Raw genomic sequence first — 23294 nt, 5'->3', positions numbered from 1 at the left:
TGAAAATGATACACATTCAGTGGACTACTGTACTTCGAATTTTGATCTTTCCCTCATCTAGAGATATGAGGTATGATATTCTCTCGTGATGGTGGGCAGCAGTAGCCAGCTGCAGATCCCAGTCGGCCATGTGATCACAACAGGCAAACAACCAATACTTTACAGTGTTGCCAGCATGTTTTGGATGTTGTGTTTTTTGAGCCCATAATGCACAAAATGCCCATTTGGTGAGAAGAAGAGGAAGGCAATTACTCTCAAGATGAAACTCAGGATAACTGCCCAACTGTAGGCTAATGTAAGCACATTTAAAGTAGCCTAGGCAAAGCTATGATGTTCTAGCATAAGTGTATTAAGTGCATTTTTGATCTAATGGAATTTTCAGTTTATGATGAGGTTATTGGGACATAACCCTATCTACACTAATAAAAGAGAAAAATGGTAATTGGCGTACGGGGATACCTTTTTCATTGGCTAATCAAGGCTATATGCAAATTAACTGCCAACTAAGATTGGCAGTTAACTGCCAACAAGATGGCGGTTAATTTGCATATGTAGGCACAATGCAGGGAGGCGAAAGGGAAAGCAGGAAGAAGCCCCCTGCCACTGACAGTGATATGAAACCCAGCGGGGAGCTAAGAGCTGGGGGCAGGGCAAAGGCGGCCCTGGGGCCGCCTTTGCCCTGCCCCCCAGCCATGATCGGAGAATCTGGTGCCTTTTCCGCCCTGGCCAGTGATAGCAGGAAGTAGGGGTGGAGCCAGCGATGGGAGCTGGACACGGTCGAAGCTGGCAGTCCCAGGAGTTAGGGGCCCCTTGCCTGGGCCTAAAGCGGAGCCCATGATCGCGGGGCCACTGCAGCTGTGGGTCCCTGCTGCCCAAGCCGACGCCTCAGTCAGAGGCATCCTGCAGGAGCAGGGGCGGAGCCCGTGCGATCGCGGCACCCCCCGCTGCCACTGCAGGTTCCCGCTGCTCGGGCCGGACGCCTAGGCCAGAGGCGTCAGGCCTGGGCAAGGGGCCGATCCTGCGATTGGAGGGTGGTGGGGGTCAACGCCTGAGGGCTCCCAGTATGTGAGAGGGGGCAGGCTGGGCCGAGGGACACTCCCCCCCCCCCCACCCAGTGCACGAATTTCGTGCACCGGGCCCCTAGTTTTAAATAAAGGAGCGTCTATAATTCTATATATCTGCATTAAAATGTTATGTAAAGTCTGTTCCAATGACCTGAACATCATAACACAGTTTTCCATGAGGGAGAACATGACACCATTGGTAAGAATTCTGAATTTCTAATTATAATGGATATATAAATCTGCATATTTGAAGATATTCAAATGTATATTAGAATTCTATCTGGATAGCATTATCACTAGTAATACAAATATGAACTTTAATTTTTATAAATGGCTGTCTCTCAGGACAGTCTGCAAATATCAACAAATTAAAAACTATAAAGAACAGATGTAACAGAACACCCCAAGGCTTGTGAAATAGGTCAGTCTCACATAAAGGCTCATAAGTTTAAAAACTCTTCCTAGATGTCTAACCAACAAACACATATCTGAGGCTTAGAGCTGGGAAGATGAGAGACTTGTGCTATAATACCTAGAGCAATAGAAAGTCAGCATTATACTGGACAATTCTTAAAGGTACTGGAGACAGCTCAGAATAGTTTCCCAACTGTATTAGATTTTATTCACTAAGCAAAAATTGTTTTATCTAAAATCTATTTAAATATTCTAAGGGAACTTCCGATTTATTTGAAATGCAAAAAGCTAGGTCATAGAGGAAACTAAAAGAAATGGTAGCTTACATGTATGAATGTATATATGAACAATTCCATTATGAAGCAAAGTCTGCATTTATTGGCAAGAAAAATGTATCTCTAAAATTTCTGAAAGTTCTAATGAATATCCAAATTTTCTATTTTGATTCAGAAATGTGTTGCTTAGAATTAAGGATGGATTCAGCAAACGACTTCTGTTCTCTTTTGAAGCAATGCTCCTTATGGAAAGTCAAATGCTACTGTGGAATTAATCACGCGATTTGTAAGGTCTGTTGGAAAAGACAAGTTTGAAGAAGTTATGGAACAATAATAGATACAGAGGCAGAGCTGCCTCAAACAGATTGTCAAACTGCAGCGGGAAGGCCGGGGAGGGTTGGGGGGCAGGAGGTAGGGGGGTAAGAGATCAACCAAAGGACTTGTATGCATGCATATAAGCATAACCAATGGACATAAGACACTGGGGGATAGGGGAGGCTAGGGGACTGTCTAGGGTGGGGGGGAAAAAATGGACACATATGTAATACCCTTTGTAATACTTTAAGCAATAAAAAAAAGAAGTTATGATAGACATGTGTAAAATAAAAAACAACACACTAAAGATTTGTGGGGTTGGGGTTTCTTATTTAGGTTAGGTACAGCACTTAAAGATTTATTTTCTTCTAAGTGGAAAGGTAACTGATGATACAAGAGGTAGCCAGCTTAGTACAGGTTAGGAGAACAATTACTTAAATTTATTATCAGTTATTACTACTTCAAAAATTATTTTAAAAATGACTCTAAGCTTCATCCTAACTTCTTAGTTAGTTCCCTAGTCTTTCTGAGATTTTCTTACTCTTATTCCATACTATGTTCTTTGGCTATTTCCTCAAAACTGAAAAGCCTTCCCGACCCTCAAGAATCTTGCATTTTGTAGGAACTTCGTCTAAGAAGTGTTCATTTTTAATTCTATTTAGAGCTTTTAAAAATGTGTATTTCCCCTTGGACTATAAAATGCTCTTGATTTGGACTCATTATTAACAACATTATTTGGACTCATTATTAACAAAAATCCAAAACTTAACCAGAAGAAAGATGGTTATGGTGTGAATACAGTCATAGGAAGGGCTGATTTTAAATAAATATCCCAGAACATATGTTTGTCACACTATTCAAAATAAACACCTTGAGAGGTAACAAACACATTTCAAGAGGGCTTTCGGCCCTAACCGGTATAGCTCAGTGGATAGAGCGTCGGCCTGTGGACTGAAAGGTCCCAGGTTCGATTCCGTCAAGGGCATGTACCTTGGTTGCGGGCACATCCCCAGTAGGGGGTGTGCAGGAGGCAACTGATGGATGTTTCTCTCTCATCGATGTTTCTAACTCTCTATCCCTCTTCCTTCCTCTCTGTAAAAAATCAGTAAAATATATTTTTAAAAAAGAAAAAAGAGGGCTTTCGTCACAAAACATTTTGAAACTTCTCTTTTGGTAATGAAGTCAGAATGACTTTAGGAGCTACACATTATCATAACCAATTTTACAATTAAAAATTACACTGCCAGACAATCAAGAAATTTAGTCTTTTGACTTGGCTTCGAATAACTTCCCATCATTTTCTCAAAACGAAAGCAAACACCCAAACAAAAAAGAACCATTAATGAATGACATTTTGTATTGAAAATAGTAAAAAAAAAAAAAAAAAAAGTACCATGGGCCTGGAAGAATTTTTTTTTTTTTTGTAATGAAAACAACTTTTAAACATAAATAATCTTAAGACAATAATTATTTGATGCATAAGTTCTTTTATGTTTATTGAAAATATCAACTGGCTTCATTTTGAAGCCTATATTAATTGCTCAAAAATATGAACATACTGATAGATCACACAAGATACAGGAAGCAGGTGTCATGTGGAAATCATAAACTGGGAGAATAAAAATAAAACCATTAAAAATAGACTGGATATGCCCTAACTGGTTTGGCTCAGTGGATAGAGTGTCGGCCTGCAGACTGAAGGGTCCCAGGTTCGATTCCATTCAAGGGCATGTACTTTGGTTGCGGACACATCCCCAGTAGGGAGTATGCAGGAGGCAGCTGAATCAATGTTTCTCTCTCATCGATGTTTCTAACTCTCTATCCTTCTCCCTTCCTCTCTCTAAAAAATCAATAAAATATCTTTTAAAAAATAGACTGGATATACATTAAAAAACACACCTGCCAATCTGAGAACTAATGCCATATTTTCTGGTAATCTACTTAAGTGGGTACTTTTGGCATCTAACTTTGAGTCTGTTTAGGCAGAAAGCTGTTGCTTTTGTTCATGCTCATAAAAATGAAATTTATTAACTCATAAAATTAATTACAAAATATTTAGAGTTACCAATATTTTGGCTCTCCAGGGCAAACTTTTAAGAAGTTATATTTAAAGATAACAAAGAAAAACAGAGGTTTTAAAGTACCAGATGTCTGGGAAGATCCCATTTGGATTTGAGCTACTTAAATTTGCAATCATGTATTTATACATCTAACAGAGCTTCTGTTTTCCCCAGAATCAGAAAATTAACTAGCTTTGTAGCATCTTCCTTGATCTGCCACCCGTGCCCTGAGGATTAGAGACTCCACCTGAGCTTGTTTTACAAGCATAACAGAAAAAATTAATCTCTGCTGGCAAAGCTCCCACTGGGATACTGATGAATAATGATATCCCTCTTTTGCTGCCCTCTCAGTCCACTAGAAAAGCCACTCTAACCCGGCAACATGGAAACTGCTGAAACCATTCCAGCTGTGGATTAGCAGGCAGGCAGGCATCCATCTGCTCTGTGTGAATCAAGAGAAAGCAAACATGCATTTTTATAGCTAAAGTCATAGTCAAACCCTATAACATCTTATAGGAATATATATGTGTATAGGAACATATACATATATACATACATATCTATCTATCTATCTATCTATCTATCTATCTATCTATCTATCTATCATCTATCTATACATATCTATCTATCTATCTATCTATCTATCTATCTATCTATCTATCTATCTAGTCTATCTACATCCCTATATACGTACCTACCTAGTGACCTATCTCCCTATCTATTTATATAAAAAGCCTAATATATATATACCTAATATGCAAATGACCATTAGACCATTCGCTATGATGTGTACTAACCACCAGGGAGCAGACACTCCGACGGGTAAGTTAGCTTGCTGCTGGGGTCTGGCCAATCGGAACTGGGCAAGACGGGCAGACACGCCCTGGAGCCAACCTCCTGCGGTCCCTCCCCAGCCTCTAAAACAGCAGTTCACAACCTGTGGGTCGCGACCATTTGGGGGTTGAGCGACCCTTTCACAGGGTCGCCTAAGACCATCAGAAAACACATATATAATTACATATTGTTTTTGTGATTAATCACTATGCTTTAATTATGTTCAATTTGTAACAATGAAATTGGGGTCACCATAACATGAGGAACTGTATTAAAGGGTCGCGGCATTAGGAAGGTTGAGAACCACTGCTCTAAAATATTTCTTCTAATTAATTTCCTTTTAATATGTATGAATCCGTGCACTGGGCCTCTAGTCTAGTCAGTAATAGGCAATCACACACTATAAGCCAAAGCAACCCAATTCCTCGGTTTAGTTTGCATTTTCTTGGGCTTTAGATATTGGAAACCAAAGTACATGTTCAGAGGTTATAAAGTATAGCTCTTAGGTTTGGTACTCATATAGGGCTGTTCCACTAGAAATTAAATTTCTAGAGTGCAATATGAGAATGCATTGGGCATATTCACATTCCCAGCAGCTCAAATGTAGCAACAAACTATTTGTTTTGAAAAGTAAGGCTGCATTAATCAGTTTCTAATCAAGTGCTACACAGAGGAAGTGTGGGCTTTAATTTCACTTGGCTTTATTTTACTGAAACATGGATGTAGTAGATAGCGGTGGACTTTTGTCTTCTCAAAAAAGGAAAGAACCATTGCTTCTGGTCTACAAATAGCAAAATTGAGTTTATCAGGACTCTATTAGCTCTTGATTAATGAGGACTCCAGTGCTTTACTATTTATAACAGAATGATTACTGATGTTTATAGTACTAACTTCGGGACTCGGAAAGGTCTTTGTGGATCTCCTGAATGACTGAAGAAAAATATTTACAGCATAGTTCTAAAAGTATTTTATAGCATTAATGTTCTTTGAAGTCTGAAATTAATATATGATATATAATTTAGAAATTCTATCATAAAATACTTTAATCATACCATATTTTGAGTCAATAATCATAATAATCATAATAATAACAGACCCTGCTTTTAAGTTCTAGTCTGGTATTACCCATGTCACTTTGGTGTGAGTCCCAAGTGCAAGTGCAATGTATTCCTCTTTCCTTTTCTCTAATTTTGGTCGCATTCACTGCTTATTTTGATATCTTAATGATTCTTGTCTCTCTCACATGTCCTCCCTCCTCTTTCACTGAATAACAGTAGTTCAAGGTTACAACACTTTCTGTGCTTTCAGTACAGCAGAGCACTACACTGCCAGCTCGTCAATGGTTTTGCAAGACAGTTGATTTGCTTATCTGTCAAAAGATGACACCTGTTTGGCATTTGTCTTACAAATTTGCTGACACTATTTAATAAATAACAGGAAATACCTACATAGATGGCATGCAAGACCTAAATCTAATAAGGTGAAGCAAATACATATAGAATAATTCTCCATGGAAATACTTTAAACCTGAGACTATAGTTCTGCCAAACTGCATTATTCTTTTGAATTACATATAAAATAATGAACAAAACATAAGAATGTGCAGAATTTTATGTATCTAAGAAAAATAACATTTGGAAATCACTCTTACCTCCCAGATTTTTTTTTTTTTTTTAAACAAAGTGAGTTCTAACTTTCTGACACAACCAAATTTCTGAAACATGCTTATATTCTATTGGACTGTCAGCTGGAAAACATTGTTTGGAAAATAAGTGGAGTCTTTTTTTAAGAGAATGTAAGTTAAAATAAAATGCAGATGGTGTGAATAATACTACTCTAATGAAGACCATATCTATGTATTTTATTTGGTAGTAATGACAAAATTTTTCAGGGTACATGTAAGTATGGGAAAAGGGCATATCCATCTCTTTGGGTCCAGAAATAAAAAAATATTCAGCTTCTAATACATTCCTGGAAAGGAAATTCCTCTAGCTTCTGCCATATGTATAATGGCTCAGTGTAGAAGTATTTATTTACTTCAGTCCTTCTCACAGGGGGAAGACTATAGTTTGCTCAGAATTACTGAGTAGTTATACCTTTTTCTTGAAGGAACTTTTCAAAACTATTCTGCTAATTAGTAAGGGATCCTCTATTTGACAAGGCAAGCATAAATAGCTCTATACTAGAATGAGCATACACGACTATGTGAAAACAAGTAAAAAAACTTTTCCCACTGGTTCTCTTTCAAGAACTTAAGTTTATGTTTCAGTGATTACAAATACTTTATTCTTAAAGAGATATTGGTCTTTTTAGAAAAGTGTTCCAGTTCCAGTGCTTTTTTGCTATTATAAATAACACTGCAATGAACATCTGTATACATATACTATCTTGACAACACAGTTGCTTACAAAAGACATTTTTTTAGAGCTTTAAAAAAACAACTTTGACATATATTATCAAATTACTTTCTAGAAACATTAGGTCAACAAAGACTGTTTAGCAGTGTCTAGGAATGTAACAACTCACAGCACTCTCACCATCAAAAAGTGTTATCTTTTTGAATATACAATTTAATAAGCTAAACAGATTACTATTTTTTGTTTCAATTCATATTTCCACAATCATTGAGAAGGCTGATTTGTTTTAATATTTGTTAAAAATGAATTTATACTTCTGTAAGTTGTTACTTAATGCCATGCTTTCATTTTATCATTGGAGTCATAGTGGTTGTTTTTTCAATTTATTGATTAAAAAATAAAAATTTATTACCCTTTTGACTCTCATAATTATGACAAATATTAATATGTTTGAAATTTTATAGCGATGCTTATATTTTATATTTTTATGTAGGCAAATCCATCCATTTCCTTTTGTAATTTCTTCTATTTCTTTATGCTTTTTGTGTTTCTTCCCCTCTCCCTTTAAAAAATTTTAACATTACTCTTGCATTTAATTTTTAATCTGATTGAAATTTATTGTGCTATATGCTAGGAAATTAGAATCTGATGTGGATATTTTTTTCTAAAATGTTATACAATTTACCCAACCACAATTGTTGAATAAACTATGCTTTAATCAACAATTTTATGGTGTTTTCTTTTTATTTGGCTAGGGCTTCACACAGATAAGTGAGATGGGTGTCACCACTGTGTGGGGCTGAGCTGGGGCAGGAGGCATCTTGGCATATGGAACAGCACTAGCTCCATGCAGGAGCAAAGGGGACGAGAAGATGGAGGTTATTCTCACTTCAACCGATACTCCAGCCAGACTCAGAAAATCTCACGTGACACGCTAAGGAACCCAAATTTATTTGTGAGATTTTTTTTTAATAGAAGCAGATAGTTATATTTGTCCTATGTTGATATGTCTTTAAAAAATTATAATACATCAACTACTAGAAATTGTCATAATCTCAAATTATATTGATGAAAACTCACAATAACAGATATAAGTGACTATAAAATGGTAGGCAATATATTGAGGCTTGACACTATTTTATTTAATCTTCCCCTTTGTTTTATACAGGAACATGGAGCTTGGTGAGATTAAGTGACTAACCCAAGGTTACAGTTAGAAAACAGTGGTCATGTGGCTCCAAAACCCATGTTCTTAGTAACTACACTTTCAGCGTACTCTAAGTATGCTGGTGCAGCATACACTTTAAAAATATATATATATTTTATTGATTTCTTACAGAGAGGAAGGAAGAGGGATAGAGAGTTAGAAACATCAATGAGAGAGAAACATTGATCAGCTGCCTCTTGCACACCCCCAACTGGGGATGTGCCCACAACCAAGGTACATGCCCTTGACCGGAATCGAACCTGGAACCCTTCCGTCCGCAGGCCGACGCTCTATCCACTGAGCCAAACCGGTAAGGGTGACATACACTTTTAAAATAGTTAATATCAAACTGTATGTAGTAGACATAGGTCTTTTCCTTTCTTGAAGGCAGGGACCACACCTCAATTATTAATCCTCTTGCACCTAACACAGGTGCTAAATACTTGTTGGACTGCTGAAGATGTGTATTTAAGAATATCTGTAGAATAGTAATATGTATAAAAGAGATAAGCTTCTAAATAAGACAAAATAAAGGGCAAGCAAGAGAAAGTGTAACCAGTAAGGGAGGCAAAGAAACCGCAGTAGAAGAGATTAGAAAAGTATAGAATAATAGAAAGAATGGACATTTCTTCATCAGAAATTAAAATTAACTAATGCCTTCCTTGTTTCAAAAATGTTGATTTTTTTAAAACCTCTATTTTACAAACACCTAGATTTTAAATATACTCTTCTCTACCCCCAGATATTATATTAAATAATGTAATATTCAGTTATTTGGGAAGAGAAACTACTAAATATCACAGCCCAACTCAGAGTTGGCATTACTGATGAAGAAGATTAAACTGACCTGAGCTTTAACTGCAATTGAATGAAGAGAAATTTTCCAGATGAATATGTGCCTAATAAAATGGCCAATTTGACTTGCCTGATTTTTCTCTCAGCCAGGTTCCCAATAGCTTCCTGGCTGTTTTACAGATTTCTGCATAGTCCCAAAAGAAAGAACGGTTTTTCTTACTAATGTAGCTTCCCCATAGATTTCAAGCCCAAGTTCCTAATTCAAAGAAGTGCTAATCCATTTGCAAAGCATCTTACTGAAGGAGTAATCACCCGGACATAATCACTATTATGAATCATAATTACTTTATGATTTCTTCTAATTACTAAGTGGCTTTTTAACAACTATAAATAGATGAGCACTCTTAGGAGCACAGACATTGGTCTGGAAGCCAGGGTAATGCCTCATCAAAAATCATGGTGCTTTTTTATTTGGAGGTACGATGATGTGGCAGTGGGGAAGAATTATATTTATAGACTTTGTTACTCCTGAATGGCATGCTAAAACTCAGAGCCATGGCCTCTAGTAAAATGTTGACCTGGAGAGAAAGCAAGAGGGAACAAGGGGCAACACACCCTAGGAAAGAAAACTCAGAAATGACACTGTGATCAAGGACAATAAGATCTCTCAAATGAAGTGAGCATATGTCTTTTTTTCAAACAAAAATAAACTGACTAAAGGATACCTGCTAGAGTAAGGGGCAAAGCTATACTCGGCATCAGAAGGGAAGCAAGACTCTACTTTTCTTTACTCCTCCAAATATTAATAATGAAATAAAAAGCCTCTTAGTCTAATTAAGCTGGCACTTCTGATAGAAACTAAGTGTTCAGGACCTCTATAAAATGTAAAGGTGTCGACAGCAGCAATTGTGGTGTGCCATGATAATTTTTAAAGCATGCAATATCTGACTATCTAGTCAGAGACAGTGACCTATTTTCCCTTAAATTGTAAAAAGGAAAAAAAAAGAAAAAAAAGACAACAGCCAATACAACAATAGCCATCTGGTATGAATGCCCTGTCTTGAACCATAAATATATAGGTCATATAATAGAGTTGCATCTTATTGGTCACATCACATAATAAGGTTGCATCTGATTGGTTAATTCTTGCTATCCGAAAGCCTTACATGCAAGTATAGGAACCTAATTTTTAAAAAAGTCACTTTGCGGAGCTCCAGTGGCGCAATTGGTTAGCGTGCGGTACTTATAAAAAGTCACTTTGGAGCAAAAAGGGCAGGAAGTCACTGTTATTACTATTATTATTATTATTATTTTAATCAATCAAAATTATCCCTTTTTTTGGTCAGGTTGGCAAAAAATGTATTTTTTGGTGTGCTGAAGAATTTTAATTATGTGTGCCATGAGATAAAAAAGGTCGGTCCAGAGTATGGCAGACTTCAATGCAAAACGAAAGCAAAACACAAATAAACTTAAACTAAAACAACACAAAACAAAAATCTATCTAGATCAAGGTCAGATACATTTGAACACATATCTTCTACCTTATTATATCTTCACACTAATCATGTGATGATAAGTAGGGCAGATATAATTGCACTTTTTTAATTGAATGAAGAAATTGAGGCTTAAAGAGATTAAATGACTTGCAACTTATATTAAGAGGATAAATGGCCAAGCTGAAATTTGAACCCATGTTTCCTAAACACAAATATCATATTCATTCCATCATGCTATATCAACCTCTGTCTATTGGTGGTCTTTGCACACATTTACAGGTCTTTCCCCACCTCCTCAGTTTCAGCTTCCTAGTTAATTTTAAAAAAATCAAAGCAAACAGAAGATAATTTCCTCCTCATCCTATCATCCAGTACCACCCTCCTTGCTGCTATATCTCATCAGTCTATTTTTCTTGTTACAATGGGTAAATTATCTCTACTTCTACCGAAGGCCAATTCTTTCACTTACACATTGATTCCTATTTTGTTTTTTTTAAGAACTTTGCTCTATATCACCATTTCCCCCCTCTCTATAGGATCATTTCTATCAGCATCCAAATCTACACTAATAAAAGACAAACATGCAAATTGACCATACCTTTGCTACACATTAAGCCACGCCCACCAGCCAATCAGAGTGACTATATGCAAATTAACCCAACCAAGATGGCGGCTAGCAGCCACAGAGCTGATGCGAGCAGGAGGCTTGGTTGCTCCAGTGATGGAGGAAGCCAAGATCCCGGCTGGCTCTGAGCTCCACTCAAAGCAACAAAGTTTCAATTATAGAAGGTAAATAAACCCGATACCTGCTTTTAGCCAGCCGTGGCCACGGAGCTGGAGCGAGCAGGAGGCTTCCCTCCCGCCCACCCTGGCCAGCTCTGAGCTCCTCTCAAGGCAACAAGGTTTCAATTATAGAAGGTAAATAAATCCCAGAATAAAAAAAAGAAAAAGAAAAAAAGGAGAGGCTGGGAGCTTCTGTCTCCAGGGGGCTTGGCCAGCCTGAAAACGGCCCTCAGCCCCTCACCTAGGCTGGCCAAACCTCCATGGGGTGAGGGTCTCCACTGGGGGGGGGGGGGGGGCGGGCTTGACCAGTCTGCAAACAGCCATCAGCCCTTCACCCAGGCTGGCCAGGCACCCCAGTGGGGACCCCCACCCTGAAGGGGGTGTGATCAGCCTGCAAACAGCCATCAGCCCCTTACCCAGGCTGGCCAGGCACCCCAGTGGGGACCCCCACCCTGAAGGGGGTGTGACCAGCTGCAAACACCCATCAGCTCCTCACCCAGGCTGGCCAGGCACCCCAGCGGGACCCCCACCCTGATCCGGGACACCCTTCAGCGCAAACCAGCGGGCCCCCACCCGTGCACCAGGCCTCTATCCTATATAATAAAAGGGTAATTGCCGGGAGCCGGTCCATCCTTGCTGTTTCAAGGGACCTGGCATATATGGCATATGGTTCTTAATATGTTTGCTCACCTTCTTGGCGCTGTGTTTTAACCAAAGTCACCTCTCCGAGAAAGGTTGAATCCCCAGGTAGGGATTTTCCCCTGAAGTTAGGGAGGGAATAAAACCCCTCAACTAAGTGCCAGGCGGGTAATTAATCCCTTTAACTACGAACAATCATGCTTAAACTACATAATCTTTTCTCCCTGGAATGGAGATAAGAAACGCCCTAACCTTTGTAATAGAGATTGATAGGATTGAATCAATTGGTATAAATACAGTTGTAACAAGACAGAAACACTCAGAACTTAGAACAGAATCAAGAAGACAGAACCTACACGGAGCCTAGAGACAGAAGAACTTTGCTGGAGAGAGCATGCCGGAGGATCCTGGAGAAGGACTGGCCTCAGAGCCTAGAGATAGAGCCTAGTGGGAGAACATGGCAAGGGATCCTGGACTGAACCTGACTACAGAGATTGGCAGGAGAACCTGACTGGAACCTGGACACTGAACCTGACTGGAGAGCCTGGACAGAACCTGGCTGGAGAACCTAGCGAGGGAACATGGCTACAGAACCTCGCTGGAGATCCGAAGCAGAACCTCTCTGGAGATCCGGGCTAGAGATCCTGGCTGGGTTGCTGATCAACTGAACGCTGTCTCCGTGTCATACCTTCTTCGCCGACTCCGTCCACGCCTTTGGGGACCCCTGGACCCGCTGGGGTTCGACCCCAGCAGGTAATATGCAAACTGACCCTAACAGCAGAAAGACTGGGAATGACTGGTCACTATGACACACACTGACCACCAGGGGGCAGACGTTCAATGCAGGAGCTGCCCCCTGGTGGTCAGTGCACTCCCACAGGGGGAGCTCTGCTCAGCCACAAGCCAGGCTGACGGCTGCCAGTACAGCGGTGGTGGTAGGAGCCTCTCCCACCTCCTCAGCAGCTTAGGCCTGCTCCCCACTGGCAAGTGGACATCCCCTGAGGGCTCCCGGGCTGCCAGAGTGATGTCTGACTGCCAACTTAGGCCCAATTCCCCAGGGAGCGGACCTAAGCCAGCAGGTGGTCATCCCCCAAGGGGTCCCAGACCAGCCTGAGGGACCCCCCCCCCCGAGTGCACAAATTTTTGTGCACCAGGCCTCTAGTATGCTATAAAATCTTAAAAAAAAAAAAAGAAATTGATTTCTATCATTCCCACCTTCCCAGCTCCATGTAAGCATTAGCTGTCTTTGCTCTCTCTACTTTCTTAAAACTCATTCCCTCTTGAGACCTTTCAAATAAGGCTTTTGCTTCCTATCATGCCAATGAAATTACCCCTTAAAGACATTTAGGATCTCTATCTTATCAAGTCAAATGACTAATCTCAGGTCTCATGCAGTCCACATCAGTAGTTTTTAACTAAGTTAATCACTATCTTCTTCTTGAGATACATATAATGTGTTCGATAATAATAATTATTAACTAATTTTAACTAATAGCTACTGTTTACTGTGAGTGAGCCAAGGACTGTTTTGTCCAGTAGAACAGTGATTCTATTGTGCTTCTATACATTATTATATAAAGAAAAAGCCTGCCATGCTAGTTAACTTAAAAGGCTATATGTCCCTTAGCACCAAGGAGTATTTCTATGATTATTTTTTCCTTTTGAAATTCAATGTTTTCAAAAATAATGTAATACTGTAGGACCCTGCTTTTACTATTTGGGGTCCTACAGTATTACATTACTTGGGGATTGGGAAGGGTATTAGGATATTTAATTTTTCTTTTGCTCTATTCCACAGAAACGATACTGAAATACATTCAGTTGGCTTTAAGTATTGAGAATGATCACAGTTATTTTCCTACTTGGCTGCTTTGTGAGAATAAAAAGCAGGCTGATATATGTATTAGTTTAAATATTGTTTTGACATTATTTGTACTGGGAAAATATTTAAGACAGGAACCATGAACATTTGGAATGCTTTTGATCACTGTTATTAATTGAGAGAAAAAAAAAAAGGACTGATTTCTGAACTGCTCCACTTGATGAATATAATGAGACCCTAACACTAATTTGAGTTCTTAAACTTCATTGGGATGAAATGAAAAAATATTTTGAGAAGAAACCAATTTCTTGCATATGAAAATTATATTGTAAAACAGAGGTTTTATCCAATATTAAAGTTTCCGTTCACTCTCCACTTACTTTTTAAATGGAGTGACAAATGGCTAGAATTTAGGAGAGAGATTTTTATGTCCAGCAAGATAATAATTTTCAATGTTATTTTCATTACATTTTTACTTCCTCAATGTGGTTGTATGTGTACTGACAATTCCAAATAGTTATGATATTAAGTTATTTTCAAAACCAAATTAATAAAGATTTTCTTTGTCAGATGATTCAAGATAGGGTTCCCTGAAAAGCAGAGAACCCTATTTATAAAACTACCCTAGAGTTTTATAAATATAACTTAATTTATATAAAACCTTTCAAAATTATATCTGCAATTTAAAAATGCCTAACTGGAGTCTCGCTTTGTAAAAGCTGTTATATATGACTGCCCAGGAGGTTGGTGATCCCATCCTGCCCATAGGCCAGGCTGGAAATGGAAACTCTGACTTTTGGGAAGAACAGTGTCAGCAGCTCTTTAGCCTTGAAGGCCAAAGTGCGAACAAACACTTCCCATGCATAAGTAGAGCTATATTAAGCAGTAAAAGCAGAAGAGACAGACATATTCAGCACAAGCCCATTCCTTTGTTTCTATCAGGCTTTTTGGGCTCTTGCACAAATGTCCTTAAAAAGATATGTATCTGTCTTCTATTTATTTGGTATTCTCTCAAGTACACGGAATATTGGATAGAACACTTAGGAAATCTTAATAAATGTTGACAAGTCAAAAGTATTTTCTGCAGATAGCTTAGGCTGAGAAAGTTAATGGTGTGTATGTTCTCTTTTTATCTTGCTTTGTAAGTTTAAGTAGAAGGGCAAAATAAGATGCATGAAGAGGAAAAAGAAAAGTACAAAACAACAAAGGAGGGAAAAAGAGAAGGGCATTTAAAAGGTGGCTGGTATGATATGAATTCTTATCTCAATTCTGCCCTTTCCCTGTTGGGAGCTGAGTTTTTATTTTTTTTCCATGCTGATTGTGGCAAGTTGGGCAAGGCTGGGTCTTTGTTATGTGAAAAAATGAGAAAGTTAAACTAGATGATAATGAAAGAAGTATTAAAGCTATTCATTCCCTGGTATCTAAAATTATTTCTTAAGACTCCTAGTGATTGACAGTTGTTATTCTGTGGGACAGTTTATGAAGTCAAAGGTAATAAGAAAAAAGTCAGAAATTTAAAAAGACAAATTTCAGATGCTATAACAAACATATTTTAAACTCATCAGAATACAAGCAACTTAAAATTTTTTAAAGTAATCTACCCAATCACAACAGACATGTCTGAGACTGAGGCCTTTTATCAGGAAAGTATTTCAGTTTCCTCTGTGCTGTGCAAAGCTGATAAAAGCTAGAAAGAAGCTAAAAAATAATGACTAGGGAAGGTCTCAAGGGAAAGAAACCAAGAGAAATAGAAAGATACTTTTTTTCAAGACATTTTGCCATCTGTGCCTCTCCAAAGATGCCAGGCAGCTCCCCAGCCTGAGGGTAAAGGAAGCTCTTCTCAGGAACCCTGGAAGACAGCCCATCAGGTTTCCCTACCAGGAAGATAAAGAGCAGCAGATGGGATCCTGCAATTGTCAGGAGGTTATTTGGAAATGCAAGGCCATGAGGTTGGTAGTGTTCACTGTCACTCAGTTAACCTTTCCCTCCTTTCATTTTTCCTTTAATGAACGCTTTAATTTTACATGCTGGGTCCCCTACCAATACCATTCATATCTGCTTGTCCTTTTTATTTACTTCATTTTAAATTTCTCTCTTTTGAAAAATATAAATTCTTGCTTATTTTCCTGATCTCATTTTAAAGAAAGATACATTTGCAATTTTCCATCAAGAGATTTGTAGCTATGCCCCAAACAGGACAAAATTTGAGGACTAAAAATGCTATATTACTGAAAAATGTTCTATTATGTGGGCAGAGCAAAGAATCAGTGTGCTTTTCAAGAAAGCACTAGAGAGAACTGCTAAACTTAGAAATTTACTGATATGTGAAAATCTTATTGCTCTGGTCCTTTTCTCAATTTGGAATGTTTCTATTTTATATTAGCACACAAAACTTATACTTTTTAAAGTCAATATCCAAGAATTTGTGGAAAAATAACATTTTCACAATTTTTCAAATTGGTTTTTACATATAACCTCCTATTTCTATGTAGTCACAGGTACCATAACAACCAAGTATGTCTTTAAAAATTGTTTTTTGGAAAATTCTAGAGACAGAATATATTTGGAGCACACTTTCTAAAGGTATTAATACTATAGCAACTATCCTCTGAACAATCTGTTCAAATAAATTTTCTCGAACTTTTCCTTTCTATTACTGCCCACTGAGCACATCAAATCACAGTTCTTGTTTGCCATGACGACAGGCACTCTCTCATCTAGACTTAGGCTTTCAGTGCCAACATCGTTAAGAGATTCTTCAAATTACTTTTTAAATGTCCTTTTCCCTCTGGATTTTCACTTGTATCTAATTAGACTACTTACTCTATGCCATGTAATCCCTGTTGCCAAAACTGCTAAATGCTTCTGTAAGTAGGAGGAGGGCATCAATGGAGCAAGGCAGATGTAATGTCACTGGTTAAAAATAGAAGTGTGAAGCAGCTGCCTTAATTATAAAGCTTATTAATTCATGGTGCTAGAAAAATTTGGCAAGAGTTGTTATAAAATGTCTAACCTTTCCAAATAGCATCACATTGTTTAAAATTTAAAATATATGTTTTCAATAAGGAATGATGAAATAATCATTTGCCAGTAATTAACATCTGCATTTAATAACTATAATTATTATCTATAAGGTCATACATAATTTTAAAAGTAACCCTGCTTCTTGATTGACCTGTTAAAAGTATATACCCTTCCATTTCAATGTTTTAAATGTTTTTTTTTTACAGTTGGAATTAAATCATAGGAAAAGGATAAAATATGTCTAGGAGAGGAAGGAAGGTATAAAAGCAAAGAGGTCTAAAAAGCTACTTTCTATAGAACCTGTAAAACTTAATTAATTTCATCAAACTGCAATTTTGTTTTCTATATATTAACATTTACCATGAAGGGTTGTTTGATGTCTACAAATAATGCATACTAAAGTGCCTGTATAATAGGTACTCAGTAAAAGCTAGTGGTTATTATTATCTAATAGATATATTAAGACAAGATTTAAATAAATGGGTTACTATTATAGAGTAACATTAGTAAATAGAGATAGTCTCAATAAAGTCTTTGACCTTATACCCAGAATATAGTATTTTACTGTCATTGAAAAGCAATGGCATCTAAAAGTATAAGTCAGAAACAATTCTATTTTTTAGGAGAAAGTAAAAAGAGAAGTCTCAAAAGAGCTGTTACTAACAAAAAGACATTAGTGGGGTGTATTCACCCCCACCCCAGTGTTGACTGAAATAAAGATTTACATATAGGGTGGGGGGAAAAGTAGGTTTATAGTTGTATGTGAAACAGAGTTTATTCTTTTTTTTTTTTTTAGTTTTTTTATTGTCTTAACTTTTACATATGTCTCCTTTTTCCCCAATTGACCCCCCCAACCATATTATTATTTATTAATTATTGCATTATTTTTCATACAAACTATAAACCTACTTTTGTCCTACCCTGTATAATAGAGTAATAATCAATAGGAATTAGTACCTCTAAGTATAACAGACTGCCACATTTAAAGAAATGAGACCCTCCCAATATTCTGAAAGACAAAAATATTCCAAGTATTTAGAGGGCCATGAGAAAAAAAACCATGCCGCAAAGGTCTAACAGTAATCCCTGCCTTCCCTGATCTGTAATGGAATTGGTCATCATCTATCACACCAAACATGACAGGTACAGTTCTATCTTCTTTTAGTTCTTTAGTGGTTTTACCATTAATAAATTCATTCCAGCCCTTTCTGAATCTATCTTTTTTGGCCTATATTATATCCATCAATTGAAGTAATAAATTCTCTGAGTTTATTACTTGCAGGATCAGATGGAACTTCCTACTAATTGAAAAAGTTACTCTGTTCAAGATCTAAAGAGGGCCCCATTCATACAGTTCATTATTTGGATTTCAGTCACACTGATTCAAAGCCTTTGCCTTTCCAGACCGAAACGCCCTATTCACATACCTTCTATCATTTGAGTAGCTCACTTGGACCCACTCAAACGTTCTCTATGATGTTCTTTTGATGTGGGGCCAGGAGAAATGTATATAGCAAATCTCCTGCATAGGGAAAATTAATATGAAGGACAGAATACTATAACCTGTTTTGTTTTCGGAGACTGTTTTTGATGATGGGCGGCAACATCCTGCTGCCATTCTCAGAGCATCATACAGAGATGGTGACCTCAGCTAGTAACAACACCCAAGTGTTTTATATATTATCACCATGGCCCATACTTTATGTATGTATTAACACACACACACACACACACACACACACACACACACACACACACAGTTTGTCAATAATGTTCTCTATCTTCTATCTCTGGCCCCTATAGCCTCACACATTGTAGGCACAAAATAAATATTTTTAGATGAATCAATATATGGTCTGTGGGTAGAAATGTAACTGATGAAATTTAATATGGACAAATAGAGTAATATATTAAGGATAAAAATATCTAATTTATGCATGCTTCAGTATCTGCTTAAGATAATAAGTCAATTTCATTTAGCATAGCTCCTTACTATTTGGAAGAGTTTAGTTTTCATCTTTAGACATTTCCTGTTGCCTCCATCGTTTGGTTCAAAGCGTGATATTGTCAATATAAATCTGCAAAATACAAGGCTAACCCCAACCATCCAAATGACAAAGGAAAAGAACAAAAAGGGAAGAATTCATAAAATATGGTATAAATGTACCTAATGTATGAAATTTTTTATCAAACCCGACAACCTTCTGCTAGAAACACTGTGTTAAAAGGAAGTCTATAGTGTCAAAAACACTGTGAAAGGAAGCATACTATGAAATGGATGATCTGATTAAAATTTTTCTTTAAGGAAAATGCCTTTTCTGGTACATACTGCAATAAAATTATATCCCTACTCAAAAAGAAATTCTAATTCTAGAAAAGTTGAAAGTAATGTACAAAATGAGTAGATAAAGAGTAAGAATTCCAATTCATTTAAATAAAGGAAAAACAACTCTATGGCCAAATATGAAATTCTAAACTAAATCTTCTCTAAAGAAAAGAAAGGTCTAAAAAAGGTACTAATTATTAGATACAAATATATAAAACTCAGAGAGATTATCATTTAAAACTATGTTTTTATGTCAACTGAAGAGAAATAATAAGTTTATGTATTTTTAAATGCTTGTTGAAAGTGGCTCAATGTTTTAATATTCTTACCAAATTTTATGGGTACTGTCTAGATTTTTTCCTCTGTGCTAGCAATAATCACACTGCAATATAATCACATGACCAAAAAATATTAAAAAACATAATTTCTACACTATCATTAATATAACTAGAGGCCCAGTGCACAAAAATTTGTGCATTCAGGTGGGCGTCCCTCAGCCCAGCCTGTGCCCCCTTGCAGTCTGGGACCCCACGGGGGATGTCCACCTTCTGGCATGTGGATGTCCTCCCCGGAGGAGCGGGCCTAAGCTTGCAGTCAGACATCACTCTTGCAGTCCAGGAGCCCTCAGGGGATGTCCACTTGCCTGCAAGGACCAGGCCTAAGCTGCAGTCAGACATCCTTAGCGTTGCTGAGGAGGTGGGAGAGGCTCCCGCCATCACTGCTGTGGTGGCAGCCGTCAGCCTGGCTTGTGGCTGAGCAGAGTTCCCCCTGTGGGAGTGCACTGACCACCAGGGGACAGCTCCTGCATTGAGCGTCTGCCCCCTGGTGGTGAGTGTGTGTCATAGTGACCAGTCATTCCAAGTCGTTCTGCTGTTAGGGTCAATTTGCATATTACCCTTTTATTATATGCCTGGTGCATGGGTGGAGGCTGGCTGATTTGCCCTGAAGGGTGTCCCGGATCAGGGTTGGGGTCCCGCTGGGGTGCCTGGCCAGCCTGGGTGAGGGGATGAGGACCATTTTCAGACTGGCCACAACCCCTTTAGGGTGGGGGTCCCTGTTGGAGTGCCTGGCCAGCATGGGTGAGGGGCTGTGGGTCATTTTCAGATTGGCCACAGCCCCCAGCCACCCAAGCTCCCAGTGGAGGGTGGCTGGAAGCAGGTATTTGGGGTTTATTTATCTTCTATAATTGAAACTTTGTTGCCTTTACCAGAGGCCACAGTGGCCAGGGCAGGCGGGAAGCTTGGCTTCCTCCATCGCCGGGGCAACCAAGCCTCCTGCTTACTCCAGCTCTGTGGCTGCTGGCCGCCATCTTGGTTTGGTTAATTTGCATATAGACACTCTGATTGGCTGGTGGGTGTGGCTTAAGGCATAGCGAAGGTATGGTCAATTTGCATGTTTCTCTTTTATTATATTAGATATCTATATCTATCTAGCTATCTAGCTATCTAGCTATCTATCTATCTATCTATAAAAGCCTACGCGCCTGTTACGACCGAACGACTGGAATAACCAGAATGACTGGTTAATGGGATATTAAAGTCTATTAAAAATAATAGAGCAATAGGAGTGGTAGGAAAAACCTACTAAGTAAGTGAACTAGCGCAGAATTAGTGAATTAATTGGAGAAGAACGACAATGGTCCTGAGCTTTTATCTTGAAGGACAGGGTGATCACCTAGTTGCTAAGGATGGCCCAGTTTATACCTATTATCTTGATATTAATAGCACCCTATTCCATTCATAGAAAGATCCAAGTTTAGATGATAAATTATGTGGTCACCTTATCTATGGGGAACTGGGTCCAGATATGCTGCTTTAGTGATCTTGTTTGACAGATGAAAGGACTTCATAAATAGTTTCTACAAATTTAAAGGGGAACTGGATGGCAAGAATTTAAGAGAAGGTATGGAATACATAAAATATAATCTCTTTATGTTAAAGAACAATGCAGCAATAACATCAAACTCACACTTAGGATTGAAAGCAGTTCTTCAGTACTGCATTCGGGTTTCAAACGCTCCTTAAACATTTTAACTGTTTGGTGCTTCAAATAGTAATAAGAGGCAATTCGGCCGTATGCCAAAGGTTCAATGCTCCGATTATCCTATTTCAAATAAAAGATAAAGTGACATAAACAAGAAGTACAACAGAAGGGCATATATTTATAAAATCAATAATTCATACTGCAGTTGATATTGTAACAATTTTGTTAAACTTTTTGGTCATCTTTAGAAGCAAAAGCCCTATTGTTAAAAAGCTAGGCAAACTTTCAATTGAAATGTATGTGACTGAGTCATACCTCTCCAATTTCAATACAATAGGAATGTTCCAATTCCACCAGGGACTTCTCAATCAGAAAGGACAGAAACTTGTTCACAGAATCATGGCTCACATCGCTCAAATTGTAGTAGCTAGAAAATAAGCAAGGTTTCAAGGCTACATGTTATATTATAATACATTAATGATAGTGTAGAAATTTAATTTTCTATTAAAACTATTGTTTAATTTCACATAGCTCTTTTCAGAACTTCAAAAAACAACAAATCAATCCAATTACATTTATAGCAATTCAAATAAATAAAGCAATTGCGAATACCATTTCCATTTTACAGATCAATATTCCCATACTAAGGTTTGTTGACACTGATGAACAATGACGAGACATTAAAAATACGTAAAATAAGCAGATAAAGTTCAACATCATATTAAAAATATACTAACTTTCCATGCTCCAATCAAAAGACACATGATGGCTGAATGGATAAGAAAACCCCCTTATGAGTGCTGAATACAAGAGACCCACTTCAGATCGAAAGACACACACAGGCTAAAAATAAAGGGATGGAAAAAGATAGCTCATGAAAATTAGAAACAAAGCATAACAAAAAAAGCTGGGATAGCAATACTTATACCAGACAAAACAGACTTTAAAACAAAAGCTATAACAAATAAGAGACAAAGAAGGACCCAGCAATTCCACTTCTGGGTATTTATCTGAAGAAAACCAAAGTAGTACATCAAGAAGACATATACATGCCTATAATCACTGCAGCATTATTTATAATAGCCAAAATATGGAAGCAACCTAAGTGTCCATCAACAGATGATTGGATAAAGAAGTGGTACATATATATATATACAATAGAATATGACTCAGCCATAAAAAAGAATGAAATCTTGCCACCTGCAACAACATGGATGGACCTAGAGGATATTATGCTCAGTGAAATAAGCCAGACAAAGAAAGACAGATGTCATATGACTTCACTTATATGGAGAATCCAAAAAGCAAAATAAATGAACAAGAACAGAAACAGACTCATAGATATAGAGAACACCTTGACGATTGTGAGATGGTAAGGAGGTTTGGAGGATGAAAAAAGTAAAGGAATTAAGAAGCACAAATTGGTAGTTACAGAATAGTTATGGGGATGTAGAGTACAGCATAGGGAATATAGTCCATAATATTGTAATAACTATGATGGTGTCAGATTGGTATTTGAAATATTGGGGTGATCACTTCATAAGTTATATAAATGTCTAATCACTGGGTCTAATCACCTGAAACTAATATAATATTGTACATCAACCATAATTAAAAATTATTTTAAAAATGATCACCCCCTCAAAAAAAAACAAAACAAAACCCAGAAAAAAATATACTAACTTTTCGGTGTTAAAACTAGCCTTACTTCAGTGTATACTTTTACAGCCAACAAACTTATGTACTAGATTTAGAAAGGATGAGAAGCATATTACATATAAGTATAAACATAAAGTTTTCTCTCTATATAAAAGCCTAGGTGACCATTATGACCAGTCGACCAAATGACCAGTCACTATGACACACACTGACCACCAGGGGGCAGATGCTCAATGCAGGA

At 37.7% G+C, this 23294-nt stretch overlaps 1 protein-coding gene across 3 annotated transcripts in view; it reads right to left on the bottom strand.

Moving 5' to 3' along the window:
• Nucleotides 1-23294, bottom strand: part of ASCC3 (activating signal cointegrator 1 complex subunit 3) — a 259219-nt gene that overhangs the window by 44508 nt on the left and 191417 nt on the right. For all 3 annotated transcript variants that reach the window (XM_059700849.1, XM_059700848.1, XM_059700847.1), the window contains 2 exons: nt 21710-21821; nt 21380-21514 (listed from right to left, as the gene is read on the bottom strand). In XM_059700849.1, the coding sequence (XP_059556832.1) occupies nt 21380-21514; nt 21710-21821 (247 nt within the window). The remainder of the gene's footprint in view (nt 1-21379; nt 21515-21709; nt 21822-23294) is intronic.

The sequence above is a fragment of the Myotis daubentonii genome, chromosome 6 (genome assembly GCF_963259705.1).
Source record: "Myotis daubentonii chromosome 6, mMyoDau2.1, whole genome shotgun sequence".
In the NCBI taxonomy this organism is placed as follows: Eukaryota; Metazoa; Chordata; class Mammalia; order Chiroptera; family Vespertilionidae; genus Myotis; species Myotis daubentonii.
This window is presented reverse-complemented; position numbering and strand designations above follow the sequence as displayed.